Here is a 19524-nt window from a genome sequence, read left to right on the forward strand (position 1 = left end):
ATCCCAAAAACATCGAAACCCAAAAGTATAATGTAATATATAATTTTTCAATCTAACCGGTACAAGTATACCGGTTTTATGTCTAAATAATATGTCGACACTTTTTTAGTTTGTGTCGATATTAATTTAAATATCAAGTGTTTTTCCACCGTTTACTATATATAGTACTCTTAATCGAGAAACCCTAAACATAAAGGCAAGTAGGCAGAAGATAACTCTTCCTCTTTCTTCTAGCGTTATCATAAGTGACGATTAGATATTCAGGTAAATTTATCGATATTTTATGGGTTTGATTGATTTCTATATTGGAGTTTTTTTCTTGAATGTGTTTGTGTTCCATTGTAATAGCATCCAACCAAAATGGCTCCAAAACGTCAGCGTCAGAAGCGCGGTCTTTCTCAAAGCTCTTCTCAACCCAGTTCTTCTCAACCACAACCTCCTTCTGTAACAAATGATTCTTCTGAGGAAATCAGGTCCTTCGAAACTCTGAACTTTAGATCCGATATGGAGAAACAAAGATGGCAGACGAGTTTTAAAGTAAGGAAGATTCGTCCCGAACGTGTCATTGACCTGGGTTTCTTGTTTGATGATAAATATGCATTTAGTTTTAAATCCACATTTACATCTTGGGGTTGGCTTGAATTCCTTGGTGTAGAACCAAGATATTATCCCAACCTAGTTAGAGTCTTCTACAACAATGCTTCCTTACAGCACGAGCCTAATAAGACTAATATAATAGGAATTAATACACATGTCATGGGGAAGGATATATATAGATCTCCAGAAACTATTGCAGAGGGTTTAGGTGTAGCGAATACAGGGGATTCAGATGAAAATGGTGTAGATTGGTCTACAATTAAACGGGTTACTAGAAATAGCCCAATTCACCTCGATGTAGAGTCGAGAGTGTTTCACAAAATGCTCACATGGTATATCCGGCCTAGTGGGGGAAAACATTCAACGCTTCGAGACAGCGATTATTGGTGGATAGCAAAGTATAAATCCAAAACGGCTCCAAACATTGCAAAACTCATATTTAATACAATTGTATATATGGTCACAAAGGGAGCAACAATTTCAACTACACTACCATATGGATGTGTCATCACCCATCTGTTGAAGAAGAAGGAAGTTGATTTTTCGCATGACGCCCCTATTCAATTAACCCGCAAGATTGACATGGTATTTATTAAAAAAGTGGGATATGATTTTGTTGAAAAACTCGGTTGGAAGCGTGTCAATGAGGTCGGATTAGATCAAGAGAGGGAGGAAATGGACCCCGTTGGCCATGAAGAAGAGCAACCAAGTGGAGACGCAATGATGGAAGAAGCTCCAGTTGCAGAGGATGTCACAATTAAGACCGTGATGGAATACATGGTCAATTTTCGGGAGCATATTGATTCCCTTGTGAGTGGAATGCGATCCGATATTTCATCATTGCAACATGAAGTCTCCATGTTGCGTAACGAATTACGTCAACGACATCAAACGAGTTAGGTAATTCATTATCTATGTTTCTTAACATTTACACGTTCTGAACTGTATTTTATTTTCTTTTAACAGATGTGGACAACCAAGCGGTCAATGAAGATGAAGCTAACGATGAAGATGACGATGATGATGACGATGAAGCTGACGATGAAGATGATGACGATAATGATGATGATGATGATGATGATGATGATCCAAACAAGTATATCGTGTCTGCAACGCCGCCTTCAAGAAAACTTTTAATTTTTGATCTCAATGGTGTCCTTGCCTACATCCCGAGACTGCCTGCAGGTTTTAATTCTATTCTTTGGTATCATTATTTTAACATATAAGCGTAGAACTTTAATCTCATTTTCTTCATGTTGTAGATGTTGTCCTCAGAAGAGGATTATTTGAATTTATGCAATTTTGTGTCGACAATTTTGTTGTTGCCCTTTGGTCTTCAAAGATGAGGTTAGAACATGTTTGAAGTAATTGAATTACTGTAGTCAAAATCGTTAATATACATTTGAATGTTAACATTCAAACTTGATTACAATCTCAGGCATAACGTCGACCGTGTACTTGAGAAACTACCTGTATTTTCCGAGTATTTTCTATTCGTGTGGGTAAGATGAATGTCATTACAGTTTGCTGACTTTTCGTTGTCTATGATTCCTACATATTTATGTTCGACTGTTTCTGAACAGGATCAAAAAAAATGCAAAACATACGATTCTGTTACCTACTGTAAAGATCTCAATGATGTTTGGAACGCGTGTCCAGAGTTTAACGAGCTAAATACACTTTTGGTCGATGATTCAGCGGAAAAAATGATTTATAATCCGGTAAGTTGCATTTATGCAATATGTTTTTCCAGTTGAACAGGTGTTCAGACATTGATTATTTTAACAACTTATGTGTTTATATAGAAATACAATTACATATGTCCACATACCTTTGACGATGCTTCCCATTCGAACGACAATGCTCTAGGTATGACACAAATTTATTCATGCTTATGCGAATTTAGTTTATTGTTAGTAAAATTGCACCTCATTAGTTTGATAATTGACATTATTTATGTATGTCCTCAGAAAAAGGCGAAAACATACGAGAGTATTTGGAAAATTTGTTGAAGGCCTCTAATGTTCCAGACTTCGTTAGAAATAACCCTTTTTTATCGGATTAATTTTGTTTGTCGGTACATTATTTGAACATTCTTGTGTATTTATATTTTGGTGTGATTATATTGTGTGTATATTTTCATTAATTATTCCATATTTGCTTCTATGTGTACATATACATTTGAGGACTGTTGAAATATCAATACTAATGTATTTTAAATCTGCTTGCAAATGTATCGAAACACATGACTATAGCATTGTTTTCGATGATATCCACAACAAAGTTTTCACAATTTTTAATATTGTGTCTGTACTTGATGTCCAGAATGGAAGAAAAATGTGTCGACACCATTTAAAAAAGTGTCGATTGAAAAAACATCGGAACCCAGAATTATAATGTAATAGATAATTTTGTAATATAACCGGTATAAATATACCGGTTTACTTATAAAATAGGTAAATATAAGCGCTACGTATTACATAACTTACATATTATTAAATTAAAAACAATAAACATATATATTACATATTTATTATTATTTTTGGTTAATATTGTTAAATTTAAATTCTAAATATTATTTTATAAAATATCAAAACAATCAAATAATTTTTTGTGTAAATGAAATTATTAAATTAATATTGTAGGTGGAAAACATGAAACACTATTAAAAAAAATTGAAACATAAATTACATAACTTTAAAAGAAGTATCGATCCTTTTTATAAAAAGTATGGACACTTTCAATATAATAGGTAAAAATATGATGTAATAGGTAGCGCTTATATAATGTAATAGGTTATCTTTTGAGTGAGTTTTAAGATATTAATTTAATAATTTCATTTGCACAAAAAATTATTTGATTGTTTTGATACTTTATAAAATAATATTTAGAATTTAAATTTAACAATATTAACCAAAGATAATAATAAATATGTAATATATATGTTAAAAAAAATTGAAACATAAATTACATAACTTTAAAAAAAGTATCGATTCTTTTTATAAAAAGTATGGACACTTTCAACATATTATAATAAAATAGGTAAATTTGCAATGCTATCGGTATAAATATACCGGTTTTATGAGCGAATAGGTCTACAACCTATATCGACACTTTTTAATATTGTGTCGGTACTTTATGTCCAGATTGGAAGAAAAATGTGTCGATACATTGTCAAAACGTGTCGACAGTTACACATCGGAACCCAAAATTATAATGTAATAGATAATTTTGTAATATAACCGGTATAAATATACCGGTTTTATGAGCGAATAGGTCTACAACCTATATCGACACTTTCTAATATTGTGTCGGTACTTAATGTCCAGATTGGAAGAAAAATGTGTCGATACCATTTAAAAAAGTGTCGACATTTTCACATCGGAACCCATATTTATAATGTAATAGATAATTTTGTAATATAACCGGTATAAATATACCGGTTTTATGAGCGAATAGGTCTACAACCTATATCGACACTTTCTAATATTGTGTCGGTACTTTATGTCCAGATTGGAAGAAAAATGTGTCGATACCATTGAAAAAAGTGTCGGTAATTTTAAGTAACGCGGTTTTTCTTCCTTCATTCAAAATATTTATATGTACATACAATAGGAGTCATGTTGATACTTACGATATATGGAGATCGTTGTCATTCCATTCCGTCTTCGAAAAAATCAGTTGATGTAGGCTGTGTGCTTGTACTCAAACTGAGCTTGACTTGAGGACATATTAGTTTGTTATGTCCCTCACCGTTGCAGTACCCACATCGCCTAATTTTCTTCTCGACCTTGTTCTTCGGCACTTCTTTTCCCTTGCGTTGTTTTCGTTGAGGGTCACGAACATTGTTTACTACAATGCTCTGGTCGACTGAATGATTCAAACCAAACGAGTTTTCTAATTCTTCTATTAGTTTTTTCATCTCATCTCTTGCGGTTTTGAAAGACTCGTCTGTCTTTGATGCAATGTAGCATAACCTACTTGACGTTGAACGTAGAGCAGCGAACCTTGCCATTTGCATCACTTCTGGAGACACATTCAAATCAACATAGCTGGGTGCAGAAGCCTTCGCATCATTAGTCCACCTACTTTGAATCAAAGTCCCGGGCAAATATGTGTAGTCCAATTGCTTCAAAATGTGAAGTTGATGGCGACACGGAAGTCCAACGGTCTCGAATTTTTTGCAGGAGCAAATTAGAGTTTTCGTACGAGAATAAAAACTAATTTCAAATTTCCGATTTTTTTCTGCATACTTTGACAAAATATAATGTTGACATTCATCTGATAAGGACTCAATCTCTGCCTCAATCTGGTACAATGTCTCCCGTGTAAGTTCATATTGGAACACACGAAAAGATTCGCGGTTAAAAATCGCAGCGGCATGGCTTTCAAGGTCGACCAGTTTTGTGATCTGGAAGGGCTTCGTATGGGAACTTAAGTAATCCGGTTTCAACTCGTTCATACGCATTCTACTAATTCCATCTTCAATTGCACGAACAACATCTAAATATGTCTTCTTGTGTTTCAGTGCAATAGCTAGTGAAGCATTCATAGACTCGCACCTTTGTGTTGAGCGAATATTGGCAAAGAAATGACCGGTTAGATATGCTTGTGCCCATAAGTGTCGTGTATTTCCCTTCTCAATCACCCATGGATGCTTTTGGACGTTGAATTCTGAAACAACCGAACGCCATTGAATATCAAATTCCTTGGTTGTCCACCAGGAAGCCATGCATTTTGAGAATGCTACTGTAAACTTTGGGTCACAAATGTTAGCTTGTGCATTACGAGAAAGATGCCAAGAACATAATCTGTGCTTAGCATAAGGGATAACAGATTTGATACCCTCTGCATTGCCCTATCCCCATCGGTTATAACGGAAATAGGTGATTTATTCATCATGGCTTCTAAAATATTCTGTAGCACCCACTCGAAAGATTGAGACGTCTCGTCAGCGATTATGGCAGTGGCAAACACAATTGTGTTATGGTGATGATTGACACCAACAATAGGCATAATTGGTCGACCATACAAATTATCTTTGTACGTTGTGTCGAACGCAATTACATCACCGAAGCATGTGTAATCCGATCTCGATGTAGAATCCGACCAAATAAGATTATACAATGCCCCCGATTCGTCTACCGAGTATGTCATAAAAAACCCGGGATCATCATGTTTCTTATAATCAAAGTAGGCAATAAGCGCATTCACATCCCCATCGACGATTTCCTTTGCTTTACCTCTTTGAAGTGCATTGTAGAGGTCTTTATGTGTAAATCCAACATTATGATAGCCCCCTACCTGCTGCGTTAAATAGTTCATTACTTGTGACGTGCCAACACCGACCTCTTTCAATGTTGTTGCCTCATCGATATCAGCCTTACTTACAGCTCTATTAGAACGCATAAATGGTGTCATAGCAGGTGTGCACAATGCATGATTATGTTTCTGATCAGACTTACTTATAACCCATTGATCGTTTGTATTTGTTGCTGTAACTACGACTCTAGCCTTACATCCTGTTCTTGTGACTGGCGTATGAGCACGTTGACGATCAACAATATTGACTTTTGATACTCGAAACCCTTCTTTGGAACAACAAAATTCTTGTGTCTTCACATTCCCTTCCACGTCAAGCCGTGTTGTTCCCTTACGTGCACTAAACCCATGTTCCCGTGCGAATCCCTTGTAAAAGTACCAAGCTTGATCACGTGAACAGAAGAGCTGACCAACCAATCTGTCAGATTCATCAACATTATGTATTTCATGGCATTCCTCGGTTGGCTTAACATTGTCTACATCAGTATTATCCATGGCAAAAATTTTGTTGTGCAAGTTCAGTGCTCCAGGAGTTGATGGAGATGTAAGCAAAGATTCAAAAACATGTTTCAGTCGTGATGCTTTCAATAGGATGTGACATTGGTAGTGGTAGTTAAAGGGTGGGTACAACATTAAATTCGCAGTACATATTTAGGTATGTACAATAACTACAAGTATATATTATCATTAAATTTAGGTATGTACAATAACTACATATTTAGGTATATACATCTTTTGAGTGAGTTTTAAGATATTAATTTAGTAATTATAGGCGTCTAATGATTTATTTTTTACGTTACGGTATATATTATTATTAAATTAAAAACAATACACATATATATTACATATTTATTATTATCTTTGGTTAATGTTGTTAAATTTAAATTCTAAATATTATTTTATAAAATATCAAAACAATCAAATAATTTTTTGTGTAAATGAAATTATTAAATTAATATTGTAGGTGGAAAACATGAAACACTATTAAAAAAAATTGAAACATAAATTACATAACTTTAAACAAAGTATCGATCATTTTTATAAAAAGTATGGACACTTTCAATATAATAGGTAAAAATATGATGTAATAGGTAGCGCTTATATAATGTAATAGGTATCGTTTATATAATGTAATAGGTAGTGGTTATATTGTAAAGTATCTATCCTTTTTATAAAAGTGTCTATACTTTTTTCACTGTGGAAACATTAATTTAAGGTTATCTTTTGAGTGAGTTTTAAGATATTAATTTAGTAATTATAGGCGTCTAATGATTTATTTTTTACGTTACGATATATATTATTGTTAAATTTAAATTCTAAATATTATTTTATAAAATATCAAAACAATCAAATAATTTTTTGTGTAAATGAAATTATTAAATTAATATTGTAGGTGGAAAACATGAAACACTATTAAAAAAAATTGAAACATAAATTACATAACTTTAAACAAAGTATCGATCCTTTTTATAAAAAGTATGGACACTTTCAATATAATAGGTAAAAATATGATGTAATAAGTAGCGCTTATATAATGTAATAGGTATCGTTTATATAATGTAATAGGTAGTGGTTATATTGTAAAGTATTTATCATTTTTATAAAAGTGTCTATACTTTTTTCACTGTGGAAAACATTAATTTAAGGTTATCTTTTGAGTGAGTTTTAAGATATTAATTTAGTAATTATAGGCGTCTAATGATTTATTTTTTACGTTACGATATATATTATTATTAAATTAAAAATTCTAAATATTATTTTATAAAATATCAAAACAATCAAATAATTTTTTGTGCAAATGAAATTATTAAATTAATATTGTAGGTGGAAAACATGAAACACTATTAAAAAAAATTGAAACATAAATTACATAACTTTAAAAGAAGTATCGATCCTTTTTATAAAAAGTATGAACAATTTCAATATAATAGGTAAAAATATGATGTAATAGGTAGCGCTTATATAATGTAATAGGTATCGTTTATATAATGTAATAGGTAGTGGTTATATTGTAAAGTATCTATCCTTTTTATAAAAGTGTCTATACTTTTTCACTGTGGAAAACATTAATTTAAGGTTATCTTTTGAGTGAGTTTTAAGATATTAATTTAGTAATTATAGGCGTCTAATGATTTATTTTTACGTTACGATATATTATTATTAAATTAAAAATTCTAAATATTATTTTATAAAATATCAAAACAATCAAATAATTTTTTCTGCAAATGAAATTATTAAATTAATATTGTAGGTGGAAAACATGAAACACTATTAAAAAAAATTGAAACATAAATTACATAACTTTAAACAAAGTATCGATCCTTTTTATAAAAAGTATGGACACTTTCAACATATTATAATGTAATAGGTAAATTTGCAATGCTATCGGTATAAATATACCAGTTTACTTATAAAATAGGTAAATATAAGCGCTACCTATTACATTATATAAGCGCTACCTAGTATGTTATTGTACTTTATAATATTTCCGGTTAAATAATATAACATAACCGGTCTAAATTTTAACCGGTCACTTGTTTAACCGGTCACGCCGTATATTAGCCGTTTTTTAGGCGCCGCACCGCAGAACTACCCGAGGGAAACTGGCATTGAATACGGTGGTCTTACATGTCCTCGCTTTTCAATGTGCGATACAAGACAACTTAGCACCTGTCAAAAAAATTAAAGAGAATATATTTAATCGGTTAATCAAACTATTTATTTTTAATTTTTTAATATTTTCTTGTTATCATAAATTTTAAATTTATTAAAAATATTCTCATTTCTTCTCTTAAAGTCTTCTTACACTCTTATTTAGATAAGATTAGAATTAGATTTAAAATTTGTAAAAATATTTTTTTATATTATGATTATTTATATTATTAATTTATTATTAGGAGTATATTAGTTTTAGACATTGAACTTTATGAGTATATTAGTTTTATCATTAAACTTTTAAACAATTCATTTTTTTTGGCACTAAACCTTTTCGCCCATCATTGATAGCTAGATACCACCCATCACCGATCAATATTCACGATAAGATTCAGGACAGAGCCACCTTATGTCTAGGTGGTCATTGTCCCCTCCCTCAATTTTTTTATTAATTAAAAAATATATGGGAAAATATGAAATTAGGGCTCCAAATTTCAGTTTATTTTGATTTTATCCCCTCATTTTCTATGGTTAATTATATTTTGCCTCCCTTAAGTTGGAATCCTAGCTTCGTCCTTGATAAGATTAATATCAAAATGTTCACGTTCCACTCATTTTTCTTCTCATTGGAATGGTTTTCTACGAAACTCACTCAAAATCGATAAAAATAAATCTAAAGGTTCGACGTACTAATACTCCAATCTTTGATGGTCATTTAATGGATAGTTATAAGATATGATGCTCATCTTCTTGAAATAATATTTCTCGCCGTTTGAATTTTTGAACAAATACCCCAAACACCTAAAAATGAAGGATTTTTTAATTTAATTTCAACGCTTTTGGGTGAGTTTTGTGAAAAATCAATCCTAGGAGGAAAAAAAGGAGTGAAATGCGAAAATTTTAATACTAATCTTACCATTAAAGATGACTTATGATGGGAAACGACTTGTTGCCAATGACGGTCGAAAAACACATTGACAAAAATTGGATTGTTTGAAAGTTTAGAGGTAAAATGAATACATCCCTTAAATTTAGTGCCTTAAAAAAGTCATTTTGGGTTTCAATAGCCACACCAAAATAATGTCATTTTATCGATGTCATCACACCGTTTGGATTTCAATAGTATGATGGTATAATTAAAGTAAACCCAAACTTCAGAGCTATAACTGAAGTAATTGAAAGTTTAATATAAAGATGCACGGCCTAAAATTGTATGTAGTTGACTTTATTATTAAGGATATACTATGCGTTTAATACCTAAATTATCAGTTTTGGTATGTTTTATTACCTAAACTTTTTTTCCAAAGCCATACTTATGTTTAGTTTTTGTTTCATTTTAGTACCCCACCATTAAAAACTTAACTGACAGGTTGACATGGCATAGCTCCGGTGGATGTACGACCAATTCAAAAAGTGGACTACAAGAGAATGACGAGTCAACCAACATAGTCCAGTTTCAAGCCCATTGGACGGTGGACCATGAAGATTAGAGGATGAAGAAATTGAGGAGTCCATCATCGATTTGGGAAAATTGACACGTTTCCCGGTGAAATAGAGGTCGAAATAACATTCTAGGGTCAAAAATGTCTAAGTTGGAAAGTTTGAGTGTAACAGCCTAAATCCAAGGTTAGTAGTTTCGGGTTAGCATTGTAAGAAAGCTTAGACCAAGTGAGCTTTGGGTTTGGGCTTGGATTGGTCTAACATGTTATAAAAAATGGTGTTTTTAAGTTTTAATCAAATCTAGGAGGACTAAAGGAACAATTTCACCAAATTTTAAACTAAAGGCTGAAAATCCTTAAAGAGTGATGATGTAACCGGCTGCCACACTCTCTTTTCTCATTTTCTTCATTTTTTTGTCTTTATCTCTTCTTCTCTATCTCTATTTCCTCATCCTTCAAGTTGGTATAGCAAAGGCTGATAACTTTGTGGCCTTACAATCCTAGTTTGGCATTTTGAAGGAAATAACCTTAACCACCATCTTTAGAGCTTCAAATTGAGCCCTCAATCTCTCTATTCCTCCATGGTATCCAAATATGGGTTTAAATGGGGGTTTAGAAACCTAGGTGCAACCAGTTCATTTATGGGAGATTTAAGCTTCAAGAATGCTTTAAACTTTTTTCTAAGCTTCCCAACAACGTTAGTAATCAATATGCTTGATTTTTGTCTAGTTAGAGAAGTTAGAGAAAGCTCCAAGAATAAAAGAAAGGAAAAAGTAGCACTTGGGTGAGGTTTGGTACTTCCAGCAGCTTAGAATATCAAGGTAACTCACTTCTAACTCATCTATACTACAATGTAAATCATTAGGTGTGTTGTTAGCTTGCATGAGTCTGAAGCATACCCATGGTAGATTTATGTATTTGGTGTTGTTCAACATGTTTAAGACCTATTATGACCCCTACTATCATACATAACATTCTAATAACGTTTAGGACCCTCAATGGGGCTTTTGGATGAGTTAGAGTGTCATATTCATGCCCAAAATGAGGTATTTCTAGGCACGAGTATCGGTACTAAAAGAACAGTACCAATATTGTTCATCAAAGAGCTTAAAACAAGAGAGTTTTGAGAGGGTAGTATCGATACTGAACCCATTTAACAGATTCCAATATACAATTTTGGTATCAGTACTCATGGGAGTATCGATACTGAGGGTAGAGTATCGGTACTCCTAATAGGGGTATCGATACTTAGGCATTTTTTTAAACATTGAAGCCAAATTTAGTATCGATACTCAGGCAAGTATCGATACCACAAACTAAGAGTATCGATATTTAAGCTAGAGTATCGATACCAACCATTTTCTATCAGCCTTCAAAAAGTCAGTAGTATCGATACCTAGAGGTTAGTATAGATACCCAGATGTTAATACCGATATTGAAGGGTCTAATATCAGTATTCAAGAATAGTTTTGGGTAAGAAACCCAAGGGTTTTAAGGGATAGAATTGAGGGACCCAATAACACCATGAAATAAAAAATACAAGTGAGAACAAAAATAATCTCAGAATAGTTAGAAACAATAACAGTTAGGATGACATAAAGCTAGCATTGTTTGATGCTTGGGAAACAATCAGAACACCTGAGTTACTTTAATAGATATGAACTTACAGTTTGGATATCCAGTCAGAGCCAAGGCACTTGATCAGTTATCGACTAGATGCAGATGCCCCATGACTCGACAGAGTAAGTTGGCCAAATGTACGTTTCCGATGCAAGGTGTTTTTAAAAGGATAGAGGGGTGTGTGAGCTCCAAGATGCAGAACCTGCAGCCACACCATGATGCCTACCTCAACATGTTAGAAAGTATTTCCATGTCTCATACCTATGCCTCTAGAATGCACATTTAGTGAATACATATAGTATAGTACATTTATTAGTGACGCATTGAGCTCATATGTTCATCGTTCGAAATGTGTTTTTTTGTGTAGGTTCTTAGAAGATCGTTCGTGGAACGTAATCGTCACTAGATATTCCAGCATAACCGAGGCATCATAGTACGTCTTGATTTATATTAGAGGGCATTTAATATTGTAGACCCTCTTGTATTCACTCGTAATCTATTTTGATTTAAACTCAATGTATTTATTCTGGATGATTTGGGAGCTCCCCACATTTTGTAAACTTTGATTATTATGTTTTTACTTTTTTTATTTACCTTGGATGGATTTTATATATGGTTCTATGATTGTATTAAAAGAAAATTTTTGGGTTAGCTACTTCGGTGGTCCCGTGTGGCACTTTAATAATAAAGATGCGATAGCGGATGAATAAATATTGCTCTCGTTGAGAAATCAAACCTAGAAAGCTCTAGACTTGATGAAGAAAACGAGGAGATTTGAGGAGACCATGGGGTGGCATCAACTATGATGAATTAGGGTTTCTATACTGGATTCAAGATAAGGGAAACAAAGATTAGGACAAAGAAAACAAAGGTAATAGAATAGATGAATAAATAAAGACAATGTGAAAACAAGGGTAATAAAAGATAACTAAAAGACAAAACATGTAATGAAGAACTTAAGCTTATCTCCTCTAAAGTGGACGACCAAGGGTGCTTTGATATTGGATTTCGATGAACATATGATCATTGGAAAGATGGAAATCTAAGGTTCCTAAGGGTGAAGACAAAAACTAAATCAGATGATCGGATTTATGGTAAAATTGATTTGAAATTTTACCCCCAATATGTATGAACTTAACGAAAATCAGATGGTCGGATTGATGGTCGTTGATTGTATTTATGTAATTGATATATGCACAAGTAACCTATTATTACATGCTCTTCTCTCTCCTGCATGCACTTATATTAAATAATGAACTTTTTTTACTGCACAATAATTTTCGTACATTAGAAGTCTCTGTTAGTTGTAATATGGATCTTTATCAGTAATGTCAAGTAGCAAAAACAAGTACATTATCACCTTGAAAACAAGTACATTATCTAGCTTGTAACATTCATACTAAAATATGCATTAAAATTTATTAAAAACTGAGAAAAATTGTAATCATCGACCTCCTGAAAGTATAGACGCTGGAACGGACGAAGACGAATGGGGGAATCCCTTGTTAGTGGAATTCGTATTTGTCATGGAGAAATCATCGAAGCCTTCACGATGGGAAAATGTTAGGCCACAAGAAGAGATACAAAGAGAGGATATTTCCAAAAAAGGCGCATCTCCTTCTAAAATCTGAACAACATGGCGCATACTTGGCCTTGCTTCAGGCTCTGAGTGGGAGCATATCAACCCAAGTTTTAAGACCAGCTCAACTTCCTCAGCTACATAATCTGAACCCATGTTTCGATCCTTTGCCTCAAGTATATCACCTTTTTTCCAACAGGAATACACCCAATCAACCAAAATGACAGCTTCTGTTCGAGATTGTGATATTGGCCTTCTTCCACAGGCAACTTCAAGCAGAAATGCCCCGAAAGCAAACACATCGGTGCAGGGTGTGGCTTTCCCAGTTCGAGTAAGCTCTGGGGCTAGATAACCAAGAGTTCCCACAACATGAGTTGTGTGTGGTTCGGTTTCATGATCATATAATCTAGCAAGCCCAAAATCTCCCAATCTTCCATTTAGTTCACCATCTAGCAAAACATTGCTAGCCTTGACATCCCTGTGAATCACAACCTGCTCCCATCCTTCATGTAAGTAAAACAATCCTGATGCTACACCTTTGATGACTTTGAATCTTTGTCTCCAATTAAGGGTGAGGTTTGATTGGTCTACAAGTACTTATCTAGACTTCCATTAGGCATGTAGTCATATATCAAAAGTAGCTCACCTTTACGCCGGCAATATCCCAAGAGTTGAACTAAATTCCGGTGACGGAGACGACCGAGGCTCACGATTTCAGCTATGAATTCCGTCATCCCCTGTCTCGATTCATGTGAGACTCTTTTCACTGCAACCTCAAGTTTACTGCTTGGAAGAACTCCTCTATAGACTCTTCCAAATCCACCAGCTCCCAATAGTTCCTCGTCTTTGAATCCTTTTGAAGCAATATATAGATCTTTGAACTTGAATCTATGAGGCCCGTACTCAATCTCCCAATCTTCCATAAATTCAGCGAACTTCCTCTTCCTCCTTACCAAAAAAACTACACCTGAAACTGCTACCAAAATCACACACACTGAAATCAAAGGCAACCCAGTTGTCAAAAGCATTGATGTTTTCTTTGGACCTACTCGAGGAAGCTTTGGAAGTTGAGACAGGGTAAGCTCTTGCGCCTGCCCATTCATCTTAAAGCTCCAACCCAGAATATAAATAGAAGCGAAAATAACGCCTGTTGAGGATGAAAAACCAACGTACATCTCATTCTTAATAACTGAAGAAAGATCATAAACGAAAGATAAAGTGGAGTCTTGGGTTTAGAAACAAGAAAAGGAGCTAAACTAACATCCATTCGCTTCTGTATACCATGGTATTCAATCCAAACTTGTATCCTTTGCCCAGCCGTCATTGTCAAACTAAGGTTTCTGAACTGACGGCTGCCATCCTCGTAATATCCAGCCGGAAAAGATGCTCTAGAATTTAACCCATTAATATCAATACCAACGTGATCGCCATTGATGTCGTTGAACTGTGCATTTGGTATCGTGTCAAATTCTACAGCAAAAACGTGGTTTCTTGGGTTGCCATTATTGGAGTCATTGAAGAGTCCTAGATATTGGGCTGCAAAAGCTCCTGGGAAACTCTTCGTTGGTGAAATCACGAAGGCCATTCCGTGACCGGTGAGATTTTGGTATCCGGATGCAATAGCGAAGACAAAGGTGGTAGAGAAGGAAGAAACGGAACCGTTGGTTGTGTTCTTGAAGTTTACAGGTTGAGGGTAAAAAGCATGGGCTCTTTTTGACTTGGTTTCATTGGTAAGCTTTAGGAGTCCATTGGAACTGAACTCTGCGATGCCATCAAGGCTTAGATTAGCCGACCGGAATCCATTGTAGATGAAACTAACATCATCGGAGGCTGCTAAGCTTATCAGAAGAATTAGCGGAATTGCTAATCTGAAAGTCAAAACACATTGCCATGATTTGCTTGCTTCGTTTCTCACCCGTTCTGTTTTTGGTCTTCTTTCCCATTTATTTCTCGAACACGTCATGGAGCTTGAGTATGCAAGTCTTTGTCATGCAACAATATTGATTTTGAGAAATGTTCAAATTAATAATATTTTAAATGGTTGAGGTGAACCATCAAGTGAGTTAAAAGAGAATGTTGTTTTTTGAGGTTTTAGGTTCAATCAGTTACATTTGCAAGATGTGCATTGTCAATAATTTAAAAAACTTATGAATAAATACTACCTTATAATTACTCAAACTATTTAGAAATAAATAAAATATATATGATTAGGCTTAGAATTCACATAGGCAGACATAAAAAGAATAGAAGTGACAAGATTATGCAACAATCTTTAATTGCGATCTATCTCTTCCTTTTTTTAGTAGACATATTTATTCATGTTATCTTGTAGTTGTATTTTGACTAAATCTTTTTCACACAATAATAAAATTTGATGTATATAAATATGTTAATGTCATTGATGAAATAAGTAAAGAGTAATATTTCTACAACCTTAATTATTATTTCATATGATATCGGAGTCTATCTCCCACGAGTATATGTTTCGAGTCCAATGACCCTTGAAAAACTTTCTCAAACACTCTTGACCCAAACAACCCTCTATCCTTAATTACCATCCTTAACTCTATCAAACTCAACTCCACTAGTTATTCTCATAGAAGGTCCATATTGAACTCATCTTCTTAGGTTATGACCTCTACAATTTCATTGATGGCTCACATTTTTCCCACCCAAAACTGTTACTATCAACATCACAACCTCCCTCAATTCGGTGTATCACACATGATTGTGATAAGATAAGCTTTTATTTGGTGTACTAGTAGTCACCATTTCACACAACCTCATGCCACTCATCTTGCAGTTTAAAACATCGTCTGTTGCATAGAATGTTCTTGCCAACACCTATGCTCATTCATCTCGCAGACGTATCAAGCAAGTTAAAGGTAACCGCAAAAATATTTTTAAATGATCTCAATCCATCACAAACTACATATGCAAGCTATAAAAACCAACACCGATAAGCTAGACACCCTTGGAAAACCTTTAAATAACGAAGACCTCATTTTAGAGAGTGTTAGATGGTCTTGATGGATCCTTCCAACGGACTATATATGTTGTCAGTAGTCGTGATACCATCTTCTCCTTTAATGAGTTACATGAGAAATTGGTCGATAGGGAGTTGTCCTTACACAATCCATTATCAACATTACCAATCACAACCCACTCCATACTTACGCAATGCTCTAACTACTGTAGCAACAAACAATTCCTCTCAGCAACTCAATTGACTTATGCGTGTCTTTTTGGGAAAATGTCACTGGTTTTAGGCTCAGGGGCATCTAACTTAATGTGTAACACCTCAAATTCTGGGCTAGTAGTTTTGTGTTAACTCAAGAGGTATGTGGATCATGTAAAGTTCGTAATTGAAGTCGTTGGGCTGAGTGAGGGCTGAATTGGCCATAAAAAAGGATATTTTTGCATTAAAGGAAAAAGAGGAAGGATAAAAGTGCAATTATCCCATTTATGAAAATAAAGCTGATTCTTTGGGATTTTATCATATGCTTGGGTGTTGGTTTTGGGGGTAAAAGTTGAGATCTTTTATTTCTCCCTCCATTTATCATCTTTCTCAATTTTCTTTATCCTTGTCCTTCCTCAAGTTTCCTAGTTCAAAGGTAAGTCCTTTAAGCATATTTCATGCTCTCTCAGGCTTAAAACCCCTTCTTAAATCTTTCGACATCTTGGTTTTGGATTAAAGACCCCTTTATTTATTGTTTGGCTAGTGAAAGAGGTGAAGAAGTCATCAAGTCTTAGAGAAGAGTGGTAGCTAGCTAAATGAGCTTCATTTCAGATTCTCTAGCTAAGGTAGTGTATTTCTAATCTTTTGTTGTGTTATAAATTTCCTAAATGTGATGTTATGTTGGAGATTTGGGTATTTGAGAATATTTGGGGGGGGGTTTGCTTGGTTCATACCTGGAAGATGTTTTTGTGGTAAATGTAGTGTTTTTATGGTGATAAATAACCCCCTAAACTTTAGAAGTTGATTTAAGACCAAACTAGAATATCTAGAAGGCTTTTTGAGTGTTTTCTGAGCATATTTTTGGGTTTTTGGGTTAGTATATTGATACTAGATGGAAAATATCGATATCGGATGAAATGATATGAATACTAGTCCTTTTATGTATGGAATATAAATACTCTAAAGAGTAGTACCGATACTACAGCCCTGGTATCAATACTGAAGGTGTCAGTATCAATACTGAGAGGATTTTTAGCAAATATAAACTATTTGAAACTCTTAATGCTGCTCTAGATTAGCAATTATACTGTTGGGCTTTGTAAGCTCAACCTTTGAATGTTTTCCGTTGGCAGGTCAGTAGCTTGAGCAGTTCATGGAGCACCGTCACAGAAAGACTTCCAGCATCTCCTTCAAAGTATTGTATTGTATTGTAGATTATTGGGCATATGTATTCATAGAAATTTGCTTGTGTATTTAGATTTATGTGAAAGAGTTTGTATTATTTTAATTTAAAGTATGTGTCATGAAGCTCTGATTTATAAAATGTTTTATAATAGTTACTTATGTTTTATTTATGATACCATTCAACATGTTTAAAAAGAAAATGATCAAGTTTAGAAAATCAGGGTTGTCTTGGTAGCCCAATGTAACACTTTAGACCCACACGAGTTTAGGGTGTTACAATTTGATCAAATGCCTTTATCTTGGACATTCAACATTCAAGGAGAAATATCGTATGGATCAAAAAGTCATATCTCAAATTAATCTATGTTAGTAGAATCAAGTATTGTAGGATGTGTTGAAGAAGAAGAAGAAGTTAATTTTTATGGTTGAAATTAGAACAATTATGCATAATGAAAAGTATAACTAACAAATTGCTCATGAGAGAACGACTATGTTCTCATTATTTGAAAAATGGTTTGAGCTTGGAAGATCACATAATTGTTCTTAAGGGCATGTTTTTTTATTTTTATTTGTATGAGATCATGAAAGTTAAGAACGATGAAAAATATAACTAAATTTATTATGTTTATCTGTACCACTCAATTTGGTCTAGTCGCAAATTAAATTGAAATATTGCATTGAATGACTGGAACTTAATTTGAATTGAAATTAAACTAAACTAGTCAATTATCAATCATACAAAAGTTCAACATTAATTTAAAGACCTAATTTTATTAAATGCCACGATAAAGCGTTCACTTGCAATACAAAACAAAAGAAGAGACGAAATCATCAATATTGCCAAAATTTACGAAGTTAGTATCAATATCAACCTCGTTTTCTCAGTCAGTTAACTCTAATTTACGATTTGTCAGTGATCTTCAGTAGTTTTATCTCTTTTTGTGATTCATTTTCCGATCTAGTTAGATTTGCTTGTATATTTTTTAGAGCATTGGTTAGATTTTTTAATCTTTTTTTATCCTTGTGTGATCTAGGTGACCAGTTTTTGTGTCGATTATTATAAGAAAATTTCATAATTATAATTTAACTTATATTTACGATTATGCTTGTAAATCTTTATTATAATTCTAGATATTTTCTATTTTAATAAAACTAACGAATTTCTATAAAAAATATTATAATAAAATAACAACATAGATAAAGTTAAATTGCTTACTAATGGGAAGGATGTTTTCCATCAAATTGCCAAATTAAATTAATTGTAAGACTTCATTGTGGTGGAGTTAGTATGGATAGGGATGGGAACGGGGCAGGGTGACCGGGTTTTTGGTCGCCTGACCCGACTCAAAAACATATATTTAAAATTCGACCTTGCCCCGTCACGAGAAATTTTGAGTTTTTTTCCACCTCGAACTCTCCCCGATTTTTAGACTAAAATTTCGATCCGACCTGATCTGACCCGAATATATTAATACTTTAAAATAATTAAAATAATATATTTTATAATAATATATTTATTAATATTTACTATATTTAAACTGATAATTAATATAATTTTTAATTTTTTATAATTTTAATAATTAAATAATATATTTTAATAATATAAATATAAAAATAAAAATTATTAAAATATTATATATATATATATATAACCGGATCAATGATTTTTCACCTCAAAACCGGCTCAACCCCACCCGAAATTTTTTACTACATAACCCGCCTCGTCCCGAATCCTAACAATTCAATAAAATAAAAATTTGTTTCTATTATATGAAATCAGGTCGAAACCTGTTGAGTTTGAGTATTTTGATCATCCGTAGTTGCTCGGATGATACTTTTATATTGATTGAACAACTACCGAAAGAAAATAAGGATCTTTTCCCTATTTGAGTTGAACTCAGAAGGAGAAGAAAACATAACATTCGTTTACCAATCAAATCAAAGTCGAT

General features: G+C 33.4%; 1 protein-coding gene across 1 annotated transcript; it reads right to left on the bottom strand.

Annotated features, from left to right (window-relative positions):
- Positions 1-13077: 13077 nt before the first annotated feature.
- LOC120137312 (L-type lectin-domain containing receptor kinase IV.1-like) lies at positions 13078-15175 on the bottom strand. The gene is given in 3 exon segments (XM_039153090.1): positions 13078-13802; positions 13805-14431; positions 14434-15175. Coding segments are annotated over 3 exon segments (2094 nt in total).
- Between the last annotated feature and the right edge of the window lie 4349 nt (positions 15176-19524).

Source organism: Hibiscus syriacus, unplaced genomic scaffold (genome assembly GCF_006381635.1).
Source record: "Hibiscus syriacus cultivar Baekdansim isolate YM2019G1 unplaced genomic scaffold, ASM638163v2 tig00110656_pilon, whole genome shotgun sequence".
Taxonomy (NCBI): Eukaryota; Viridiplantae; Streptophyta; class Magnoliopsida; order Malvales; family Malvaceae; genus Hibiscus; species Hibiscus syriacus.